The sequence below is a fragment of the Procambarus clarkii genome, chromosome 61 (genome assembly GCF_040958095.1).
Source record: "Procambarus clarkii isolate CNS0578487 chromosome 61, FALCON_Pclarkii_2.0, whole genome shotgun sequence".
Classification (NCBI taxonomy): Eukaryota; Metazoa; Arthropoda; class Malacostraca; order Decapoda; family Cambaridae; genus Procambarus; species Procambarus clarkii.
The window spans coordinates 12,533,970-12,554,672 of record NC_091210.1 but is presented as its reverse complement, the minus strand read 5'-3'; the positions used below and the strand labels follow the sequence as shown (position 1 = coordinate 12,554,672).

General features: G+C 38.1%; 2 protein-coding genes across 4 annotated transcripts; one reads left to right on the top strand and one right to left on the bottom strand.

Moving 5' to 3' along the window:
- The first annotated feature begins 202 nt into the window (after positions 1-202).
- On the top strand, positions 203-12,587 carry Trm1 (tRNA methyltransferase 1). Its single transcript, XM_045768619.2, has 6 exons — positions 203-757; positions 3,479-3,709; positions 5,653-6,078; positions 6,852-7,080; positions 8,247-8,399; positions 11,588-12,587. The coding sequence occupies exons 1-6, from the start codon at positions 729-731 to the stop codon at positions 12,386-12,388; spliced, it is 1,869 nt and encodes a 622-aa protein (XP_045624575.1). The 5' UTR covers positions 203-728; the 3' UTR covers positions 12,389-12,587.
- LOC123774390 (haloalkane dehalogenase) lies at positions 11,443-19,344 on the bottom strand. Of its 3 annotated transcripts, none has more exons than XM_045768620.2 (3): positions 19,122-19,344; positions 17,351-17,645; positions 11,443-15,256 (listed from the first exon to the last, which is right to left on the bottom strand). In XM_045768620.2, the coding sequence occupies exons 2-3, from the start codon at positions 17,610-17,612 to the stop codon at positions 14,460-14,462; spliced, it is 1,059 nt and encodes a 352-aa protein (XP_045624576.1). In that variant the 5' UTR covers positions 17,613-17,645; positions 19,122-19,344; the 3' UTR covers positions 11,443-14,459. The 3 variants fall into 3 exon arrangements, with proteins under 3 accessions (XP_045624576.1, XP_045624577.1, XP_069163913.1); XM_045768621.2 differs by having other exon boundaries at positions 17,351-17,642; XM_069307812.1 differs by lacking the exon at positions 19,122-19,344 and adding an exon at positions 18,934-19,066.
- Between the last annotated feature and the right edge of the window lie 1,359 nt (positions 19,345-20,703).

The following is a 20,703-nucleotide window of genomic DNA, read 5'->3' as shown; positions in this document are numbered from 1 at the left end:
GTCTCAAATCTGCCCGGAACGCTATGCGTGTTAGTGGCTTTAAAAGAATGTCAAAACATCAATGTTATGTACTCTCATAAATCCAGTGTATCTTCTTGTATATATATATCAAGAAATACAATATATAAATAAATAAATATTATATTTTTCTGGAGCTGTTAATCAAAGAAAACGGAACGTCGCAAATGGATCAAAAGCGATTCTTTGACGCCATCATAATACTTCGGTCTTGACACCTTGTGGGTGCTCGTCTCAGGGGTACAGATGGAGAAGCCTGTTAGGCCAGTACAACAAGAAGCCAGGAACTTATGAACTAGAGTTATAAAGACTGCTGGACCTGTGCCACAAGCAAGAGACTGGTGAGCTGGTGTGGGAACAAACCAAGGACCACTGAGCTAGTGTTACAAGGACCATTGGACTAGTGCCACAAGGACCACTGAACTAGTGTCACAAGGACCACTGAGCTAGTGCTACAAGGACCATTGGACTAGTGCCACAAGGACCACTGAACTAGTGTCACAAGGACCACTGGGGTCGTGCCACAAGGACCACTGGATTAGTGCCACAAGGACCACTGGGCTAGTGCCACAAGAACCACTGGCCTAGTGCCACAAGGACCACTAGACTGATGCCATAGGGACTTCTTGACTAGTATTGCAAAGGACTTCTGGACTGGTCCCACAAGGACTTTCGGGCTTGTGCCACTGGAACGTTCAGGCTGGTGCCTCATGCAGGTACCCAAGCTGATCAGATTGAGGTGAGTCATGCATATTTGATACGTTGTGTCTCTAGAGAACTTCTTGGACGATAAGAACATAAGAACAAGGTAACTGCTGAAGGCCTATTGGCCTATACGAGGCAGCTTCTATTTATAACCACCCAATCCCACACATGCATGTCCAACCCAACCCGATAAGCCAGATGCTTGTGAAGGGTAGGGTAAAGTCATTGGATCCTGAACACAAGGTGGGGTCCAAGAGCTAAAAACTTGATTCTGCAGCCACAAATAGTAAGTACAAGTGCCCAATAAAGACCTACAGTGCCACTGCATAGAACAAACCCACAAAAATGGCAGGCACTTTTTTAACATGTATAACATATTGAAATAAATATATTAAGTTTTTGTGATCCTGGGCAGTTATTACTAAAATCATAACTAAGTAATTTTTTTATCGACATATTTAAAGGATTATATATTTTTTTTCAAGTGAATGTAATGTTTTTTAAACTGTTAAGAGATGGTTACGGTCATGATTGGACATGATTGGCTTTTGACAATCATGTCAAAAGCTTCATTCATAAATAGTAGTACATTTATAATTGGGAAAGTTTACATAAAAATTACAGTATACTAATTACATAAGAGTCACAGTAACAGTATTAGCAAGTAGGCATTGTCATTATCAGAATCAAAAAGTTAATTAGTAACAACTTATACAAATCACCACAGTAATGGCTGGACTAAACAGATATAAATAAATCTAAATCAGACTTACATTTTAGATGATATTTAGTGGGTGATATTTAGCTTACAAATTGACAGGTGATATGAAAACTAATTGAGGTTATCATAAGAGCAGCAAGATAGATATTAGAACAATTTATATTGCAAAATTAGGATAATAAGAGACCAATTAGAAGTAGAACTAATACTTATTTGCCCTTAACACTGCGTATTAGTGGCCTTAGGCATAGTATATACTAGCTCTATCTAGAAATACAACATTTTGTTTGTAACTCATTTTGAATGTATGTACTTTTACCAGAGTAAACAATATCATTATTACAGTATTATTATTATTATTATTATTATTATTATTATTACTATAAATTAATTCAATTATCCTCAGCATTCTACATAAACATATTCTGGGGGATATCCTGGATGAAAATCACTGCAAACACACAGCTCATATAACATTGATCTGATTACTAGACACAAGAATGTTATCGACATTGGTGGTGGGGAAAAAAAATTAGATTTTCCGAATTTATCTGAATTTCCGAATTTGTCTGAATTGAGGTCACTATCTCTATAGTGACCTCAATGAGGACAGAAAGGCAGTGGCTTGTCAAAAGTTTCCCCATTTGTCCTGATGATTTTATCATGCTGGATTTAAAAATTCATTAGTGTTTGGCATTTACAGCTTTGGCTTGTAGGTGGTTCCATGGATATACTGTAATCATCTAAAAAGTGTTTCAATCTTTGTACCCTTGAAATATTTCTGGGTTATTCTTTAGATGAACACACAGATTTAATTTTTAACTGAAAGGAGATGATTTTTGTCTTTGCTCTTAATAACGGTTAAATGAGAAAAATTAGACAATAATGACTCAAAAATACATTTGTATATAATTAGAATTAGCCTGTTTATCATCAGCTTGCAGAACTCTTAGTTTCCTTGGGATTCTGCAGAACCCCAGTTGAAAAATGCTGATCTAAAATATCCACTGTCAGGTTACCTGTTCTTCAAACCATATCACATATATTGGCCAACAAGATGATGTCCCAACACCGAGTCATATTCAAAAGGAGTATTGTACATTAAGGACAATCCTCATATTAAAGTTAACAGTAGGTTGAACTACTGTGCATGAAGATTGTTGGGTGTATGGTTTAAGCTATGTATGTGGGCTGGTGGCCATTTTCAGAGGTGGGCAGATAAATATGGGAGTCTGAAACAAATTCTGGAAGGCAACAGTACTGATGATTGGGTGAGTGGATGAATTGAATGCATCGATGAGTGTGTGTGGTTATGAAGTGTAAGAAATTTAAGGGGAGTTTCTCAGAAATTACCTTTACAGCATCGAGTGAAATAAAAGGACCCTTAAATGAGCAACGCCTCAGCAGTTTCTCATCCTCAACCTTTATACCCCTCTCCTCACCCACGTTATGCCTTGGCTGTGATGGGCATCAAGTGGGAGATTGCTTTTTTCTCCAACCTGCTTGTACAGTGGGGTTATCGTCTATCAGCACTCAGTGTAGCTGGGTGTTTGGTCTTTGAATTCTTCAAAATGATTCTTGTTGATTTTCAAATTGCCAAAGTTAGTTTGGAGTGATTTGAAGGGTTTGTGTCATAGCAAACGATTGCCTTGAGATGAAATGAGGTGTGCTCTCTACTGGGCTCCCTGCCCTTTTCTAAAATAAGAAGGCGGCATAAGGTCACTCAAAACGTGGTACAGTTTGATATTTGTGTCCTACTGAGGCTGGTGGCATGAGACTAGTAAAACTACCAAGGTGCTGCTCATAAAGGGCGTTTCACTTCACTCAACACTGTTCTTACGTTTTAAATGTTCTTGAATTTTATATATTACCTTTGAGATTTTATTTTAGTGCTTTGAGAAACTGCTTGTTTCTTCTCTTTTAGGCTTATCCATTACTCTTACAGGTTTCTTTTTCTTGTCGTATACAGTACTATACAGTATACTGTATTACTACAATTTTCTCATGTTTAATCAGTGCCTGCTTTCTTGACAGATCTTTAATCAAACAATTAATAAGCATCAAGTTTCCAAGAAAGATGGCCACCAGAGAGAGTCTGGAAGCAGGAAGTAGTGTTGTGTCTGAGACTGAAGCCACGGAGGAGGTGTCGTTTGTTATTGACAAACGACCTTTCACTTCAGTAAGCGAAGGAAAAGCGGAAGTTCTTTTTCCATCATCACATGATGTGTTCTATAATCCAGTACAAGAATTCAACAGAGACTTAAGGTGAGAATTAATTTTAAGATTGCAGTACTTGACCTTTCAAGTACTCATGAATATGCTTACTGTATATTTATTTTTGGTAAGTAGCAAAGCAATGGTCAAAAACTATGGAGCAGTTGCACTTATGTCCCACATTATAAGGTCTTTGAGAGGATGAGTAAGAGTCAAGTGTTTAGGTTTATCGATAAAGACGAACTACACAATCCAAAATAAACACATATTTAGAGCAGGAAAATCCTGTCTTTCATAACTACACAGCTATTATGACAAAATTACAGAAGCATTAGAAAAAATGCAGATGTTGTATACAGACTTTGTAAAGGTATTTGATAAATGTAACCATGTAGTTCTTTTGTCGGTAAATATTCCTTTAGTTTTAAAAGCTGTGTTTACATGTACTGTACTGTACTGTACTGTACCTTCATTACGATTATGCCACTTTATTTATATGTGAAAGCCTGACAGTAGGGTACTGACCACTTGAGTTCAGGAATAAAGATTTAATGAAATCAGGGAACATAGCCTCATGTTTTAAGAGGACTAGAACAGCAAAATTGAAGTAATTTCTTCCGTACTGGGTGCAGGTGAGAACCCCAATGATCACAATAGGTGATCAGGTGTCCGAGATAGACACCTGCCGCTCTACCTCCCACTCTCTGGGGACAGAAGGTAGCCTAGTGAGTCCCCAGAGGTGCTGTGAGGTCCCTGGGTTTTGGGGCTGGTGTACACAGGGGTTAAGCATCGACTTCATCATGAGAGAAAGTGAGTACAGAGCCAACAATAAAGAGAGCAGTAACGGACCGTTCACTGGTGGAGCTCAACGAGGCTCTGACCTTTGTCTTCCTCCGTGACACCATCCTGTGTGATGGAGATATTTGATGAACTCATAGCTAGCCCTATATAGTGCAACCTCGATTCAATGAATCTTGATTTGGCAAATCTCCGGTTGGAACACACTTTCCATACCAGATTTACTCACACTATTCAATTAACAATACAGTAGTTTGCTGAAGCAGAGGATGTGTGGATTTGTTTAGGATGTTGGGACTGAGTTCACAAATGGAGGCAACATTAAAATAAGGAGTTAGGGGCCTTAGAAAAGCTACTGAGCATATTTAAAACCAAATTCTCTGCTTCCCTTTCATTTAAATTGCAGGGGTTTTTCTTCAGTAAATTACGTGCCCTATTTTCTCTGAAAAGGAGACTTCCAGGCTGTGGCAGGGAAAATTCGCTAGATGTGATTCAATCTCTTTACAGACAGGTTCTTTTGTTGTTGCCCTTAATTTGACAGGTTGAAATTATAATTTTGCTCAGTAAAATCAGCCCATAGAGCATGGGAAATATTAAAAATGAATGAATGGTAACTCTTAATATGGCTCACATCACATTTTTAATGATTTTAGTTTGGCATTTTTTGTCATGTGTTTGGAATTTTTATGTTGAATTTAATTTGTTCACTTAAGTATGGCCCTGCTACCTTTTGTAAATGAGTTTTGAGGCTGGGGACATGAGAAATGAGCTAGATGTGGTTAAATTTTTTGCAATGTTCATTTGGCAGTTCCTTATTATATTACAGGGTGAAAAGGAAATTTTGCTAAGTGAAATTAGCCCATAAGGCATGGGAAATGCATTGTGGAAGCATCTCCGATTGCCACAAATCCCTCACTCCAATGACTTGGGTTTGGTGCTAGTATACAGTTCCCTGAATAAAGGTTGTACTGTACACTAATCCTTCATACTAAATAGAATAGCAGCACAGTGCTGTGTGTACCTAAGCTCGTTAAATAAAAAATCAACCAGGAAAATGTTAGAGATAATTATGAAAGATCATAAAGGGTTTGCATGGTATCTGATATAAGACACATGAGAACAAGAGTAAAATGCTTGCATAAATAAATCTATTATGGATTTTTTGGTTTGTCTAGATAATCTATTTTATTTTACAGTGTGGCTGTGTTGAGGATTTTTGCTGCAGAATTCAAGAAACTGGAAAGAGAAAAGAAATATCAAGCGGAGTTGAAAGAAAAGAAACTTGCTCAGAAGAAATCAGATTCAGAAACTTCACTAGAAACTCCAAATGCAGAAAATGATCCCTCAGATGACAAAGAATTGGCCAATAAAATAGTAGTACCTGTATGTGAAGATGAGAAGACTTCAATTCTGCCTCCGGGAATCAAGGATGAAGATGGTATCCGCATCTTGGAAGGTTTAGCCGCTTCGGGCTTGAGATCCATTCGTTATGCCAAAGAAGTTGGAGGTGTGAAAGAGATTATTGCCAATGATATATCTAACCAGGCTTTGGAATGTATGAAGACCAACATTGACCACAATAAAGTTGGGGATATTGTTATCCCAAGCCACAATGATGCCAGGCAAGTGGATATTGCATCAAATGTCTTTTTTTTTTATTACAATTTACATGTATGTGATTACCTGTTTATAGTTCCATGAAGAGACCTATGCCATTAATGACTATATTAATAAAGAAACACTTCCATTTATTCTTTCTACACCTTTTTCTGATGTTTACAAATGTAAGAGTCATTTTCTTCATAATGTTAGTTTATAAATTGATTGCAGGCGATGAGTCACAATAACGTGGCTGAAGTATGTTGACCAAACCACACACTAGAAGGTGAAGGGACGACGACGTTTCGGTCCATCCTGGACCATTCTCAAGTCGATACGTCATCGTCCCTTAACCTTCTAGTATATAAATTGATTGTTTTTAATATTTTATTACTATGTCCTATGACCTCAGTGTGGCTTTTTTTATATGCTACTGATGCTGTTTGGGGACAGGTTTCTGTTTATCATCCCAGTTTTTCACATCCTTTGTTTTAAGGCCTGTGTTTCTCAGGTGCTCTGCACAGTGGTTTGGTCCAGCCAGCCAGCTGTTTGTCCCCATTTTGAGGATGTGCATATGTTTGCTACTTTGATGGCTTTCTTTTCAGTTTTGTTCTCAGCTGATCTTTGAATGCTGGGCTTCTGGTAATATTGAACCATTGTAAATACTGATTAGAGCCTACTCCCATATTGTTTATAAAATTGAGTAATTTTATAAACTAACTGTACAAATAATATATTTGTTATCCATTGTGAATTAAATGCCTTAAATAATAATAAAACAATGTTTAATTTGCAGTATGGTAATGTATCAGAACCGCGAACTCAGCCGAAGATTTCATGCAATTGACCTGGATCCCTACGGCTCTCCACACACTTTCCTGGATGGGGCGGTGCAGAGCATCGCTGATGGAGGCATTCTTCTGGTGACGTGTACAGACATGGCTGTACTGTGTGGCAACTCCCCAGAGACCTGCTACTCTAAATATGGTGCTTTGTCTATCAAGAGCAAAGCTTGCCATGAGATTGTAAGTGCAATAATAATAATAATATATACAGGGCCATGCCGGTTATTGATAGATCTTTTGGCAAGATATATATTCTATGCTTACAACAAATTTTAATGTCTAATGATTTACAATGTAATATAATGATTAATATTTTTATTAAATGCATATTATTTGTAAGCTGTACAAGTGTCTTATGATTTATGCAGGAGATACTTCCCTGTGAAAAGCATACAAATTTAACTTAAAATTATATGGGAAAAAATAGGGATATGTGTCAAGAGACCTCCAAAAGTTCACACTTTCCAACTACTAATTAAAACACCAATTATAATACTGTAACATTATTAATACTCTCACCTTTCCAGCCACAACTTCAGAACATATCAATATTCAAAATGCTGAAGATGTGCAATATTAAACTAATATAACCTTAAATGTTCATAAAGCATAAGCATATAATCTTTCAAATTTTATGAAAAAACGCATGAAGCTTGTTTTCAGAAATGTTTTTGACTAAGTTTGATTTAACAATACTGTATTATCTTTTCGCTTTCATAATCCTCTTAATGGCTTGGTGATATTGAGCTGTAATGCTGCATCTGATTTGTGGCAACCCGATTTTTCCGGGGGCAGCCTGTATCTCTCCCAGATTGTTCCTGAAAACAAATGTACTGTATTATGAAATGCTTTTTTTTAATCATTACAGCCAAGCATAACCCCTCCCCCCAATCCCCTTCTCGTATTTAGCTTGTGAATGGTACTCTTTCCGAGTCTAAACAAGCACATACGTAATATTAAAATAAAGGTGAAGAAACGGTCCAATACATGTGTAAGTGTATTATTAAAGCAAATTGTGTTTATGAAACCTACATGCCTTATCAAGGTGGTGTAAGCATTGTTATCATCACTTTGATAAAGCATGTAGGTTTCATCTGAAAATTTGGTTTAATTATACACTTACACATGTATTGAGCCTTTTCTTCAACTTCATTCCAACACTAGGGTATTGTAGCAAGTTTATATTTTTTTAATTAGGCATTAAAATAACGTTATTTAGACGATTATGATAATCATTACACATGCTTAATATACATAAACTATACCTAACTGGGCATGAAAAGATCATTACTGTAGTTGCAACCATTAAGTAACCATTACAATTTATAATTTATTTCTTGCCACAGGCTCTGAGGATTGTCTTGCAATGTATAGAGTCACACGCCAACCGCTACGGCCGATACATTGTTCCACTTCTCTCCATGAGCGCTGACTTTTATGTCAGGGTTGTAGTGAAGGTGTTTACCAGCAGAGTTAAATGCAAGGAGACTTTCTCTAAGGTAAGAATTACATGATTTGATTGAAATTTGTATTATTACCTATCTTGAGATGATCTTGAGATTATCTTGAGATGATTTCAGGGGTTTTAATGTCCCCACGGCCCGGTCCTTGACCAAGCCTCCACCCCCAGGAAGCAGCCCGTGACAGCTGACTAACACCCAGGTACCTATTTTACTGCTAGGTAACAGGGGCATAGGGTGAAAGAAACTCTGCCCATTGTTTCTTGCTGGCACCCGGGATCGAACCTGGGACCACAGGATCACAAGTCCAGCGTGCTGTCCGCTCGGCTCCACCGGCTCCTACTGTATTTTTGTGTTGTAATGTGGTTCAGAATTTATTGTACAGTATTTCAAAATTTTACTTGTTGCCCAGAGCTGATAAATTTATATTTTGGAAAATACTTGGCATTATAAATGAGAATAAATAAATATACTGTACCAATAGTGCATGCAAATGTGTGTGTTATTGATTCAAAAAATATTAGATGTCACAAGACATATCACTTTGTTCCTAGGTTATAAGAGATCGACACACACACATATGCCGAACTTTCAAACCTCCTCTCTCCCTACACCCGCATCCTCTTCCTGAATTTCATCTCCCCATCCCTCTACCTCCCCCATCCTTTCCAATCCCTTTGGACATCAAAGCTAAAGAGATCATTATTGCTGAAGTAGATAGAGGCTAACATTCCATTTTTGTCATCTTCATATTTATCTACTTCTAAATCACAGTTTGATATAACATTATCTGCAGTCATGTTTTCAACATTTGTATTGCTGTTCAGATTTCTTGTAGCGATATGTGACTACTGGGGAGCCACTCGGCCGAGCGGACAGCACACTGGACTTGTGATCCTGTAGTCCCGGGTTCGATCCTCGGTTCGATCCCGGGCTCTGGCGAGAAACAATGGGCAGAGTTTCTTTCACCCTATGCCCCTGTTACCTAGCAGTAAAATAAGTACCTGGGTGTTAGTCAGCTGTCACGGGCTGCTTCCTGGGGGTGGAGGCCTGGTCGAGGACCGGGCCGCGGGGACATTAAAAGCCCAGAAATCATCTCAAGATAACCTCAAGATACTGTATTTAGAGTTGTGTAATTCAAAGTTCCGTGGTTTTGTTTTGATTGATGATGGATTTTGTACATCACCCTTAAAGAATTGCTACATAAGATGATGCCTACATAGTCATCAAACCAGCATGGTAAATGTAACTGAGATCTTGAATTGGTAACATATGTCTAGGCTCTTCTGACTAGCGGCATTTCATCTGTCTCAAAGACTACATGTAAAGCACTTCATGTAATTTATTTTATTTTAGTGTTGTTACCAGCAGCAGCTAGTTTATTGTGCACACTAAACTTATCTTGTGAGGGGTAGCACAAAAGGATTACAGAGAACATAAGAACAAAGGTAACTTCAAAAGGCCTATTGGCCCATACGAGGCAGCTCCTATCTAATATGACCCCATGAGAATTGCCACAAAGCTTAGTATGTATGCCATTCATTCCCTTTCAACAAACTGCATCCAGTTATTGCTGTTCATTATTACTTCTCATTTCTGTACTTTCTCAGTTGCTTGGATCTGGTCCAGGGGTGCTCTTTGTGATCTCACGCATTGTGGCATTAGACTATCCTGGTTTCCCAGACTTGCCAAGGGAAGTCTGGGAACCACTGAGGTCCAGTCCTCAGTGGTTCCCGTGTACAGGGTGTTGAATGTGCTTGCAGTTAGTACATCACGCTTTCATCCCATCATGATGGAATGAGAGGTGGATGAGGCATCCTTTTTTTAGATATATTCAGCATGACTCAAGCAAATCTGTTCATATCTGTTTGGAACCATAGGCTTTCTGGTTAAATTTCATTTTGGTTTTCCATCAAGATACTTTTGTGATGGATGTGTTTCATCTTGACTGCAACCAGAATATGATTTAGTTAATTCCTCCCATCTAAATGATGTCACAGTTCTCCTTAAACAGAACAGATACAAACATTTTGTGTCTTGGGTGATTTTGTTTATTCCTGTGTGACTGACTTAGCCCCAATTCTCAGCCCTATCTTGGGGCCAAGTCTGCTTCCCAGGCAGATCACCCTCTGGATTGACACAAACTCTTCCAGACTTTCCACCAATCTTAATGTATAATATTCCAGGACAAATCTATCACCAATTACTGTATGAGTGTGGCAGTTGGTGGAAATTCTTCTTCAGCATCTTCATGAATTGTCTCATCTTTAGTGTGAGGTGGCCTAATGGTCACTCTAAGAGGTTTTGCCTCTGTGATTTGTCCTGATGATTTCATTAAGCTGCATGGATTTGGAACTCGAAATTGTTCAGTATTTTAAGTTTCGATGAGATTAACCCTGTCACGTCTGGTATGTAGTGTTGTTAGTCTTGAGGCCATCAACGGATGAGTTGAGTCGAGTTTTGTTGATTTGTGGAACTAATTACCGCGTAACGTGGTGGAGGTGGGGTCCCTCGATTGTTTCAAGCGTGGGTTGGGCATGTATATAAGTGGGCTTGGGCAGTTATAAATAGGAGCTACCTCGTATGGGCCAATAGGCCTTCTGCAGTTACCTTGTTCTTTTGTTCTTTTAATGTAATTTCTGACATTGCTGTTCTTTGAGCACTGGACAATGCCTTACACCATTGATTTGTATTGGATGGTTCTGGCAGAGCTATATCTTTCATGCTGCCCTCAATCTCTTCTGTACTTGTATTGAGTTTGGTGGAGAATTTTTAGACTTGTCCTCTACATGCTTTGTTGGAATGCATGTGGTCTCTTGAAGTGGTTCTGGACTTTGTGTTCTCAATTTTGAGTGTCACTGTCAATTGAGGATCTGACTCTGATGACACTTTTTTTTTTTTTACATTAGTTATAAGTAACCATGATGGTGAGTTAGAAATCTAGAGTATCTCCCTTACCTCATTAACAGCTCAGCAGGAGCATTTTGAAAAGATCCCCCACTTCTTCAGAAACAAAGTCGAACTGGCCTGGCTGGTACCTTGACATGTCCTTGTTAGTGCAGGAAATTACCAAAAAAACAACTTCTTTAGAAAAGAGCTTTTTATTCTCACTTAACTTTGTTTTCCAAATTTACAGTGGGAAGACACTTGTTTTATCACACCAGTAAGTTTGATTATCAACATTGTAGCTAACATTTATTGATTTTAATTTTTTATTTTTATTCCAGGTGTCATGGTTATATCAGTGTGTGGGATGTGAGACTCGAACTCTGCAGCCATTGGGTCGCATTGTCATCAATGGTAAAAGTGTGAAATACCAGCTGTCCTCTGGTCCCCCTGTAGCAGAGGCTTGTTCTCACTGTTCTCACAGACATTTAGTTGCAGGGCCGATATGGTCTGCACCTATTCACGATAAAGATTTTTTGAAATCTTTGAAAGAATCCTTGGTCGAGGAGGACTTTTCCACTTTCCGACGTATGTATGGGATACTGACAATGATGGAAGAAGAGCTACAAGATATACCACTGTACTACGTTTTGGACAAATTATCTAATATTGCAGGTATCAACCCCTGCAAGATGGTACAGTTCCGATCTGCTTTACTCAATGCTGGGTACCGTGTGTCCATGTCTCACACGGACCAAGCCAGCATCAAAACGGATGCCCCACCGCAGGTTGTGTGGGATATTGTCCGAGCTTGGGAAAAGCTGCGTCCTGCCAATAGAGCAAAGATGCCTGATGACAGAGCAGGGAAAAGAATATTGGAAAAAGAAATTCTAACAAAGATAAGTTTTGATCTCCACCCAGAAGCCAAGCCTGAATCAAAGAAGCAAGATTTGTTACGCTTTCAGGTTAAACCCGAAAAAAACTGGGGACCGAAGGCTAAAGCAAAAACCAGCCTATTCAATGGTGATCAAGAGGAGAAGCGGTCACGTAATCAAGGAAAGAAAAGAAGATGTCAAAACGGTGATAAGCCATTACCAAATAAAATGACAAAAAGTGGCAATAATCAGATAAGTGATAGCTGATTTGTTTGTCAATTATGACTTAAATCAGCAATACTGTAGATGTTAGAGAAAATCCTCCAATAAACAATCATGAATGTTACTGACAGCTTCACTCAATGGGATAATTAAGAAACTCACGTGAAGAAAATTGAATTTAAATGTTTAAAATAAATTTATATAAATTTTAAATTTTGCATGGGAAATATATAATTATTTTCCACCATTTTGTTTAATTTACATTACATACCCATGTATCCTTCATACTTTTGTAATTCATCCGCCCCACGATGTAAGTGGTACACACTGTTCAGGACCTCACTGAGCAATGGATGAAATGAACAAATCCGCAAGGGCTGTGGTGATGGCTCAAACTTACGTCTGGGATTATCCCAGGCGTGCCTTAGTCGACTGTACTAAGACCGGGGAGCCGGTCGGCCGAGCGGACAGCACGCTGGACTTGTGATCCTGTGGTCCCGGGTTCGATCCCGGGCGCCGGCGAGAAACAATGGGCAGAGTTTCTTTCACCCTATGCCCCTGTTACCTAGCAGTAAAATAGGTACCTGGGTGTTAGTCAGCTGTCATGGGCTGCTTCCTGGGGGTGGAGGCCTGGTCAAGGACCGGGCCGCAGAGACACTAAAGCCCCGAAATCATCTCGAGATAACCTCAAGAAGATGGTTGTGGGTAACGACATGGTTAACCATTTAGTGACACAGTTGACTAAGGCGCGTCTGGGATCATCCCTGGCGTAGGTTAGAGCCCTCATCACGGCCCTTGTGGATTTGTTCACTTGATATATCCTGCCATTGTGATATCTGTGTGTAATGGATGAAATGTTTATACTATTTTGATTTGCAGAGTCATTGTGTTATGCTGTACATATGATTGTATCAAAATGTTCAGAAACTAATGTTTTACAGTATAAATACAAGAACCAATTGATATGTGCCTTATAGTTTAAGCATGGTATTGCTTAATATACAAAAGTTTCTAAACATTTTAAGATTCCTTATTTACCTTATTATTTTTGTATGCAAATGTACACACAATTGATCTATAATCATAGTTTATTAAATTTTTTGGGGAGCAAAATCCTTATAAATCACTACTCTCAAATAATGGATGGTTGCCAATTTAGTTTATTGCCTAATTTACACATTTTGCTTTCATCCCCTTTATTTTGAGCTCACATTAGGGTATATACTATTAGAATAAATTATTCAGTAATACTGTAATTATTATTAATTACTTTATACAAATGCAAGACTTTAGATCCACATGACCCATAAATTTCTATTTTGATAAAACACTTTAATGCCCTTAACCTTTAAGCTTCAGCAGTACGAGCTGAAATGTTAGCACTGTTAATACACCGTACTGTACATCTGTTGCATTTAAACTGCCTTAACACCTACCTACCAAATGGTAGTAAATAATAAAGAAAAAACTGCCACAGATGTGGCTACACATTTACAATGCTAAACAGCAATTCATTTTCTTGTGTCCTCCATGGACAGGGTTAGAAATTTGTTAAACATATAGTTCAGTGATGTTTAATAGAACTAACCCTGTCAATGGTGGACAGAAGCAAATGTATATATTCTGGTTAGCATTGTAAATGTGTGGCCATGTCTGTGGCAGAAAATAATAGTAATAACAAAAACATTATAGTTGTGTGAGGCTCATCACTCTCATGGCCTGCAATTAGAACATGCCTTTATGTTTATATATAATATATATATATATATATATATATATATATATATATATATATATATATATATATATTATATATAAACCTTAACCAAACCACCTAAAGGTGGTTAACCTTTAACCACCTTTAACATTCATTGTAGTATTCGAGCACAAAATTACAAAATAGCCCTCATAATATATGTAAGCCTGATCATGTTCCTAAACATAGCTTGTCTACTGTTTACAAGAAGAAAATTGTCTGCATGTCCTGATTTAAACAGCATTGTTTCACTGATCTCATTTTTTTTTCACACAATAGCAGGCCCATTCCTCAGTACTGTACTGATATGCATAACAAAATTGTTCTATATCTTCGAGAAATATTGTTCCCAACATATGCTTAAAATTTCTTATTGATGAAACCAATGATGTGGGATGAAATTTCTTCTCCCTGGTCTTCTTGAAGAAAATGTCCAGCTCCTTCTATTGTCTTGGTGATGGCATGTGGTATAAGCCGTTGAAAGGTTTTCTCTTGACCCTTGGTAATAGGATCACGAGTGGAGAACATTAATAGAGCTGGATTTTTCCACTCGGTGGCAAGGAAGTTACGAGTGGCTTGCATGTCAGCAGCAACTGGCGTGTGAGAGTTCAGAGGAACTAAGAGTGGCCACCTTGCAGCTCCAGCTTTGTACAGTGAAGATGGGAATGGTGCATTGTAGCCATCTAGGATTGCAGGATAAGGGTTCATCAATGCCTTCTTGAAGATATGGTATACAGGTATTGATGTTCCAAGAAGCTCAGCAAAGCTACGCCAAGCCATGAAGGGTGTTATCTGAGCGATGGTAGAAATGGCAAGTTCACTACCTGCTGGCAGACCTGTATTCATGATAACCAATCTAGAAAATAAATGTGGAGAATCCTTCACCACAGACAGACCAGTTAAGCCTCCCCAGTCCTGACACACTAGTGTTACATCATTTACTCCCAGGTAATCTAAGAGTAACCGCAAGGTTTGGGTGTGAAGTTCATGACTATAGGCTTCGGGAAATGTAAATTTGTCAGATTTCCCAAATCCAATAAAATCTGGGGCAATAACACGGAATCCACTCTTCACAAGTATCTGTATCATGTGGCGATACAGGAAGGACCAGCTAGGCTCACCATGTAAACACAAGATGATCTCACCATCACGAGGCCCTGCAAACAAGCAAAGGGTACATTTTAATGTCCAATCTTTGCGATTAGCATCTGGGAAAGTCGACCTGATACAAATCAGCAGCAGATTGACAATGAATGAGGCAGAGTGGAAAAGTAAGCAGAGGGGCCCCAGACAAAATCTCAAGGAACACCAATGTGAACTTATCCTTTGGCTATGGAGAGCTCACCAGACAAAGGGTCAGAGGCACCCAGCTGTTTGCAGTGTTGCTGACAGTTGATGGATCAGCTTTGGATCTTTAGATAGTTTTGAATGACCCTTTGTGAAAACTTTGCCTTGAGAAGGATTGAGCAAATGCTTACATTTACTTTTTAAAGTTGTGGATGGAATTGGCTTTAACAACCTCTTCCTTCAATGCATTCCAATCTCCTACCCCCCTGTACAGTGAATGAGAACTTCCTTACATCTCTTTGACTCAACTGCATAACCAGCTGCCACTAATGACCCCCTCCCTTGTCCTACCTGTATTTAATTTATATAGATATCCTTTATCCATTTTATTCCCTCAAGATCTTGTATGTAGTTATAATAGCCCCTCTGTTTCTTCTCTCCTCTAAGGTTGTGAGTCCGAGTTCTTTCAACGTGTCCTCATACCTGAAGCCTATCAATTCTGGTACTGATCTAGGTGCAAACCTCTGAACTTTCTCAAGTTCATATTTATGCTTCACAAGGTGGGGGTTCCATGCTGGAGCTGCATAATCAAGTAATAGTCTCACATAGGCAGTGTGTATGGACGTGTTCCGTATCGAGCTACCCCTCCATCCCACCCCTACTGTATGGATGATAAGGCAATTTAAAAAAATGTTTGTCTCCCGAGGCATAAAATCCTGCACAGCCTGGCATAAGAGCCAAGTTCTGCAAGCCACACACAGTGAACAGAATAAGCATAAGGAAGCCAACGATGGCCTAGATTAAAAAATAAAATAGCCTTCTACAGAGTATACTTGAAATTATAATAAATAATTCATTGTGTTAGGGGGACAGGAAGCCAGAGTGTATTCATACATGTTTTGGCTTTTATCGAGGTCCACCCCCCGCACCCCTAGGGTTGAATTACTGGCCCCGCCCAGGATGTAACCTCTACAACAAACTGACCAATTCCTGAGTACATGTACCTACTCACTGTTAGGTGAACAGAGGCATTAGGTGAAAGGAAATGTGCCCAACCATTTCTGTCCCACCCAGGATTCAAACCCGGGATTCTCGATTGTGCCTTGAAAATGAACCCAATTGTACTACCAGGATCCTCTCATACACAATACTCTAGCATTGTGGAAGCAACTGCTCACTTGGGCTCTCTATTTGGTGACATACAAGAAGTTTCACTATGCTTGTGAAAATAAAAAGTACATTGATAACAGATTGAAGATAAAAATATATACAGTAGTATAGTACAAAATCCCTGTATAAGATATCTATAGCATATATTCACTAAAAAGAACTTATTTAAAAAAAACAGGAAGGTAGACAATGATTGAATATACTGTACAGTACTGTATTACATCTATGCATTAATTCTCTTTCAAAGAAATTACTGTATCATTTACCATGCTTAACAAATTACATGTTTTAATAGCTTCATCATTCATAAAACAAAAAAGCTATAAATAGAGGACAAAATAACTTATAATATATATAATTTATTAACACGTGAACATTATTGTATTTGCTCTAGCATTTATATGAAAGATATTAAGACAGATAAGCATACATTTTTGTACAATGAATGAATGCAAATACAAAGTTTAAAAAAAAAATGCAAATATCAGGCAAGTAGGCCTACTTGAAAATACGGTAAGAAACTATTGATGTGTGCATTTGTGTGGGTGATTAAATATGTATGTGTATGTATATATGTATACATATATATATATATGTACATGTATGTATGAGAATGTGTACATGTATATATAACATTAATAATTTTGTAACTAGCGTCAAAATTTTTTTATTTGCTTAGCTAAACGAATTAGAGGGTTCAGTTCCTGAACCGATTATGTGACTCTGTAATCCTTTACACCACCGCCCACGGGATGGGTATGGGGTGCATAATAAAGAAAGAAATTGACACAAACCTTCATCTACATAGTGAACCCTGGGAAGAGTTTTACCTCCACCAATGGGCAGGGCAACATAATGGGATTTGAACGCGTATCCAACAGCTTCTAACCCGCAGAACCGTTCTTCGGGAGTCCTCACCACGGCGGGTACATTTCTTTGGACGATAAAGTTGCTAACAATTGTAAGCACTTTCTTTATAAAAATGAGCCCTTGGAGAATGATGATGATGCAAGGGAGAATAACTAGACGTTTGAAGTGTCTTTTCGTCATTCCCATGATGGAAGAGGGTTGGTATATCTTCAATCACTTCTGAAAAGGATGATACTTTGAGAACTTCAGATTATTGTATATATACATTTCCATATATATACAATGTATATATACATTGTCAGCAATGTCTCTGCTGACAACCAACACACATACACACTTATGATTAATGGATTATTGATAGAAGTTATACCATCAATGACTTTTCATACCATCAATGACCATCAATGCTATACCATCAATGATGACATGTTGGCATTTGTTCTTGAGATGTGATTAAAAGAAAGGCTTTGAATTCTATAATGTTAAATTTTAATTCAAAGTTTTTCCTAGGTCAATGAGGAGGAGGACTGGGAATTAATTTTTGTCGAGCACTTTATACAATTGAATAAATCATGCAAATGAATAATGTAATCATTGGTGCTCTTCTGAGATTTAAAGCCAAATTGGTTTGAATTTTAAATACTGAATTTTACAAGCTACGAACAGGCCTATAGGTGCTTGTGTACATGCTCTCACACATTTTTGATAATACAGTACATAAATAGGTAAAGTAGATATGAGTCTATAATTATTGATGTCAATTATTGACTCTATAATTATTGTACAGTATTGAGTATTGTAATGAGTATTGAGTATTGAGTGTGTATTGAGTATTGAGTGTGTATTGAGTCTATAATTATTGAGTCTATAATTATTGATGAGTCTATAATTATTGATGTCAGTTGACAAGGAACATTAATTAGCACTCTGGGAACTACAACTACAGACTACCCACTGCTACCACCACCACCAGGTGGCAGCGTTCCCCAGTAGTTAATAGGAGCCGGAAAGCCGGGCCCACACTTAAATATGCAGGATGTCGATCCGAACAATTTCTTCCTTTGGTCAGAAGTAACATGAACGAGGAGCAACGGGTTCAAGTGCAACAAGCCACAATGTTGGACAGAAAACAGGAGATACTCTTTCGCCCGTAGAGTTGTAAACCCGTGGAACCGCCTACCCGCCAAAGCCAAAAACAATAAAAAACTGCTGGGTTTTAAAATACAGCTGGAAAAGATCATCAGGGGAAAAGGGAGGGAATTTGACAAGCCGCCGGCTTCCTATCCTCGTCATGGCCACCAGTATTGGTAGCCCTCAGGTAAATTCAGGTAAATCCTTTTAATTTGTTAGGGGGATAGCTGTTTACTATTTACTAAAGAAAATTGACCCTAGAATGAAATAGGCGACTTAATGTGCCTTGAATTTTATGATTAATTACGTCCTCTGACCAAAACAGACCCAGAGACCCAGAAAACAGGACAGAAGCATTTGGGCAACATTTCCTTACACCCAACGCAAATATAAAAAAAAATCCTCAGGTACAATGGTTGAGGACCAATAACAAGCCACCGGCTTCCTGTCCCCGTCGAGGTAACTAAGGTGACAGTGGCCCCTCCAGTGAATCAGCCAATGGGTGGTTAGAGAGGCGGGGTCCAAGAGCTAAGAGCTCGACCCTGCAGGCAAATAAACACTTACATATTATTTAATGGCAGCTGGCCACGGTGATGACTGTTGTGCCGATGGCGTCGGACCTTCACTCCTCTTGTTATAACTAATAATTATTACAATATCTACCTTTTCTACTAATATTATTATGACACTTTTATGTAATTAATGTACTGTATTCTTTATGTAAGCTAATAAATCAGTCTGGCACTCCATGTTCTCTCCTTGTCTTGTTATCAGTGACTTCAGACTGTAGCTAGTTGATTGTGCTAATAATATACTTGCTCTAAACTTATCAAAATCAAATTAAAAAAATTTAATCAGGTAAAAGTACATACATAGAAGACGAGTTACAAACATAATGTTGAATTTATAGAGAGAGCTAACTGTTTTTAGGCTAATGAGTTTAAGCTTAATGAGCTTAATTATTAGCTTACTGAGCTTAATTATTAGCTTAATGAGCTTAATTATTAGCTTTATTAGCTTAATGAGCTTAATTATTAGCTTTATTAGCTTAATGAGCTTAATTATTAGCTTAATTATTAGCTTAATGAGCTTAATTATTAGCTTTATTAGCTTAATTATTAGCTTAATGAGCTTAATTTTTACCTTAATGAGAGTAGCACAACTCTCATTAATACTAATGACGATACTCAAACCTTTCCCTAATTAGAGTTAACATTCCTCCATAGGTTGGAAGGAATCTGTAATTAGGGAACTGTAATTAAGGAAAAGACCAAATGGTATGAGGTACTTTGAGCTCTATAATTACAGTACCACTTCATACACTCAGGAATATTGGAAGATATTCTCGTGCTGTACCCAGAGTTTGTTAATGCCAGGCTTATAGATCTGCCTGGCATTTCAATTTCCCCGGAATACGACCTGCCAAATCGTTTGACAACTAGATACTCATTCACTGCTGGGTGAACAGAGGCTACAGTTAAGGATTGGTGCCCAGTCAATCCTCCCCGGCCAGGATACGAACCCAGGCCAAAGATATAGCGAAACTCCAGGCGAGTGTCTTACCACTACGCCACAGGGACTGCTATAAGGCCCGTGGTGTAGATAATTGAAAAAAATTCATTGTATCGGGGAACAGAAAACGAGAGTGTATTCATACATGTTAATCTTGTATCCAGTTGTGAGTTGAGAACGAATCCGACTGTGCTACCAAGACCCATTGTGCAGTGTGAAATAGTGAATAATTCCATACTTGTGAGTAATCTTTGTGTTCTTACAGATATGTCAAGTTCAAGTTCAAGTTCATGTATGTTTATTGAGATAAAAAAAGAAATACATCTCAAAGGGATAGAGTAGCTTAGGCTATTTCTACCCTATTTTATATGTGAAGTCACGCTGATTGGTCGGTAGTTTTTTGCTAATCTCTTTATGCCTTCTTTGAAGATAGGGGATGCCATTTACATAATAATAATCATCATTTTATACACAAGAAGGTACAATGGATTGGTGAGATTACATAAGATTGGTATTTTTACATTCTTGCAAAGCCATGGACACGCATAGCGTTTCATGACAAGCATAACGTTTCGGGCACATATTTCCAATCTAGGTCTAGATACTTTCTGAAAAGAAATTACAGTGGTAAATA

Excerpts from the sequence above, each read along its gene's own strand:
- Trm1 (XM_045768619.2), top strand. The coding sequence starts at position 729 with ATGCAGGTACCCAAGCTGATCAGATTGAG. Across the intron at positions 758-3,478 it reads CCCAAGCTGATCAGATTGAG|ATCTTTAATCAAACAATTAA; the intron begins GTGAGTCATGCA and ends CTTTCTTGACAG. Across the intron at positions 6,079-6,851 it reads CCAAGCCACAATGATGCCAG|TATGGTAATGTATCAGAACC; the intron begins GCAAGTGGATAT and ends TTTAATTTGCAG.
- LOC123774390 (XM_045768620.2), bottom strand. The coding sequence starts at position 17,612 with ATGGGAATGACGAAAAGACACTTCAAACGTCTAGTTATTCTCCCTTGC. Across the intron at positions 15,257-17,350 it reads GGTTCACTATGTAGATGAAG|GGCCTCGTGATGGTGAGATC; the intron begins GTTTGTGTCAAT and ends GCTTGTTTGCAG.